The following is a 2,985-nucleotide window of genomic DNA, read 5'->3' as shown; positions in this document are numbered from 1 at the left end:
CTTGCCTCCCAGGGACCCAGCAAGCTGCCACTCTTTGCCGTTTTGTCCGACGGGAGGAGCTGGGCGATCGCAGCTGGGTGCCAAGGGACGGCCAGGATTATCCCCATAGCCCGTCCTCCCAATAAACTAAAACCCAAGCAGGAGCCCGGAAACAAGTACAGCTTCCAAATATCCCGACTGCTCCCCCATCTCTGACCTCCCCCGTTTGCGCCCCCCTCCTCCAACGCGCAGGAATCCGGGGGGTGTCAAGCCGCTGGTCGAGTTAGGTATCCGGCAGCTTCAGGTGGGCTGCGCGCTAGGAGCCGCGGCCAGGGCCATAACCTCGCCAGTTCCTCTCCCTGCTCTGGTCCGAGGTTTTGCAGCTCCCGTCGCCCCGTTCCCCAGAATCCCAGGCCGCATTGCATCCTCCCCTCCACCCCGGCCTCTCCCAGCGCCCCTGGCACAGACACGCCACACAGGTGGGGTTTGGTTTGATTATTTTTGAGGACACAAGGAATGGGGAGGAGGAGAAGACGCAGGTGGTCCTTAGGGGCCAGGTCCTTGATTGAAGTTACACAGTGAAAGGGGGCGGGGTGGGGGTGAGCAAAAGGAGTTGCTTCAGACCCTGTATCAAGAGGAGGGAGGGAGACTTGGTATACTGGGTGGGTGCACAAGGCATACTTGTCCGGCCTTCCCACTTGGCCTTCCCCAAGGTGCCCAGCCGCCCCCTCCTCCAGCCGGTCTGACGCGGTGCACGTCTGCCCGCCACTCCCAGCTCTGCGTGCAAGAAGAGCCGGAAGAAGGGCGTCTGTGTGTTTGCCTCTTAGGCGAAGTGAGAGCCCCCCAGTCCCTGGCCAGGTCTCCCAGCCTCTGAGCATGGAAGTGAGTTCGAAAAGTAGGGCTTCTTTCCAAGATCCTTCCGCAAATCGCAGTCATTGCGCTAACCTGCTGAGAGAGGAAAGGTTGATTAAAACCCGAAGGGCCGCTTGGTGGCGATTTCTAGGAAATCGGAGGTCGCTCGTGTCTCATCCGAAGGGAATCCAAGGTCTAGAGGCAATTTGCTTGCCAGAAGGAACTTTGGGACCCTGTTATGTGTAAATTCAAATAGCAGCGTAACCCAATTTTCTCAGCCAGTGGATAATCCTGAGAGAAATTACTACAAAGAGCAGAATCTGACAGTAATTGCTGGAGGCTGCCTGCTGCTTGGGGGATGTCCCTTTGTGGGGTGCAATTCCCTTTCGCCAGGCACAGCCAGGGGCAGGAGACTCTGACTGGCAGTGACCCCCTACTGGAGGTGAGCTCTGGGGGGTGCGTGCTCTCCGGGACAGCACCAGGCCTGGGCTACACTCCCCAGGGGTTTTAGTGGGGCTTGGGCCGGGCTACCAGCTGGACTTAAGCACTGGCCTTAACCCAATTGCATGCATCTGGCGGGTCCCCCCAGACTTCTTGGAAAGCCCTGGTTCCTGCCCAGCCCCAGCAAAACTCTTGGTAGAAGCATGGCAGGGGCCAGCTGACCTCCTCTGAAGGGCAGGCAGGGGACACGGGTGTCTGAGCCAGAAGGTCACGATGGTGCCCACCTGGCCCATTCGGCAGAACACAGGCCACCAGGGCAGAGAGCCAGGTTGTCCATCTTTTCCATGACTTTCTAAGCGATCCTAGGTAAGTTACTGTCTCACCCTGAGCCTCTGACTTTTATTTGGTTTTAAAAGGAGGGGGGGACCAGTACTTTTATTTCTAAGCTGCTGTTTCAAGGAGTGCTGTGGGACAGTCCCGCTCCGGATCTGAATACAGGCATGCCCGAGAGGCAGAGAGGCCGTGCGCGCTGGCTGGGCAGCACGGCGGGCAGGTGTCTTTGGGGCTGACACACCCAGCGCCGCTGGGGACCCACTACCTTCTGCTCCAGATGGGTACTGGCAGTGCACTGCGGGCTCCCTCCGCCGCGGGCACGGCGCACAGTTCATCAGCAGCCCCTGCGGGGCAAACGGGCGGTTTCCAAAGGCTTTGGCTACGCGGGAAGACTCTTCGCAAACGGAGTCTCTGGGGACGGCGGGTCGGCCGCCCGCGCCTGCAGGCTGTCCCAGTATCAGACGGCACTCGGGACTTCGCGGCTTGGGAGGGGTTGGCGTTGCACCTTCGACCGCGCCGGCGGCCGCAGTGTGCGCCAGAGACCAGATGCGTGGTTTCTCGCTGCAGGCGTAGTGCATGGTCAACCTGGGGCCCCCGGGCTCGGCCCGCAGGAAGTCAGCTTCTCCGGATCCCGGGGGCTCCGAGAATGCAAAGGGGCGCGCCGCCGGGCCGCACTCCCTGCGCTCCAGCCGGGCCTCCCGAGCGGCGGCGCAGGGCGCGGGCAGCGACTGCGAGTCTTTCTGGAACTCAACCAGCCTGTCCGTAGCTGTGGCCACTGCCTCCTCTTCTTCGGCCTCCTCCTCCTCCTCTTCCTCCAGGTCTTCCAGGTCACTCAGCCGGAGCCCTCGAGCCTCCTGGCTTGCAGTACCATCTGCAGGAAATCAGGAGCGAGTGAGAAAAGCCCCAGGCCCCAAGGGAAATCCGCGGGAGTGCCCATCCCCGCGAAGCTTTTAGCAAGATCGCTCTGCACTTTGGGCATTCTTGGAGTTATTCACCAGGCTGGCCAAACCGGCTCTTACAGTTGCCCCAGGGCTCGGGCTTGCCCCCTGGGAAAGAATGGAGGCCCTAGCCCTGCTCCCACTCCTTGGAAGACTCCTCCTTTCAGGTGGAAGGAGACCACCACTTTTCACTGCCTGAGACGTGGATCTCAGTTTCTCCACCATAAAACAAGCAGACACCCAAGAGGACTCCCCCCCCAACCCCGCGCCCAATTTCAACACCCACAGGTAGCTGGTGTGTATTACTTAATACAGCAAATATTTACTGAGTGCCATCTATGTGCCAGACTTCATTAGGCATTTAGGTGTTAGGAATTTAGGGAATACAGCAGCGAATAAGACAGTTTTTAGTGGAGCTGCTGTTCCCCAAGGGGTAGACAGC

The 2,985-nt window shown here is 59.8% G+C and overlaps 1 protein-coding gene across 1 annotated transcript in view; it reads right to left on the bottom strand.

Annotated features, from left to right (window-relative positions):
- Positions 1–470: 470 nt before the first annotated feature.
- IRX6 (iroquois homeobox 6) overlaps positions 471–2,985 on the bottom strand; it is a 40,377-nt gene continuing 37,862 nt past the window's right edge. The window contains exons 11-12 of the mRNA XM_040633086.1: positions 1,871–2,476; positions 471–927 (exon numbers count right to left, since the gene is read on the bottom strand). Coding sequence (XP_040489020.1) covers positions 920–927; positions 1,871–2,476 — 614 coding nt within the window. The 3' untranslated portion in view covers positions 471–919. The remainder of the gene's footprint in view (positions 928–1,870; positions 2,477–2,985) is intronic.

Source organism: Ursus maritimus, unplaced genomic scaffold, assembly GCF_017311325.1.
Source record: "Ursus maritimus isolate PB19 unplaced genomic scaffold, ASM1731132v1 scaffold_19, whole genome shotgun sequence".
Taxonomy (NCBI): domain Eukaryota; kingdom Metazoa; phylum Chordata; class Mammalia; order Carnivora; family Ursidae; genus Ursus; species Ursus maritimus.
Note: the sequence above shows the minus strand (reverse complement) of the source record. Positions and strands in the feature narration are given on the sequence as shown.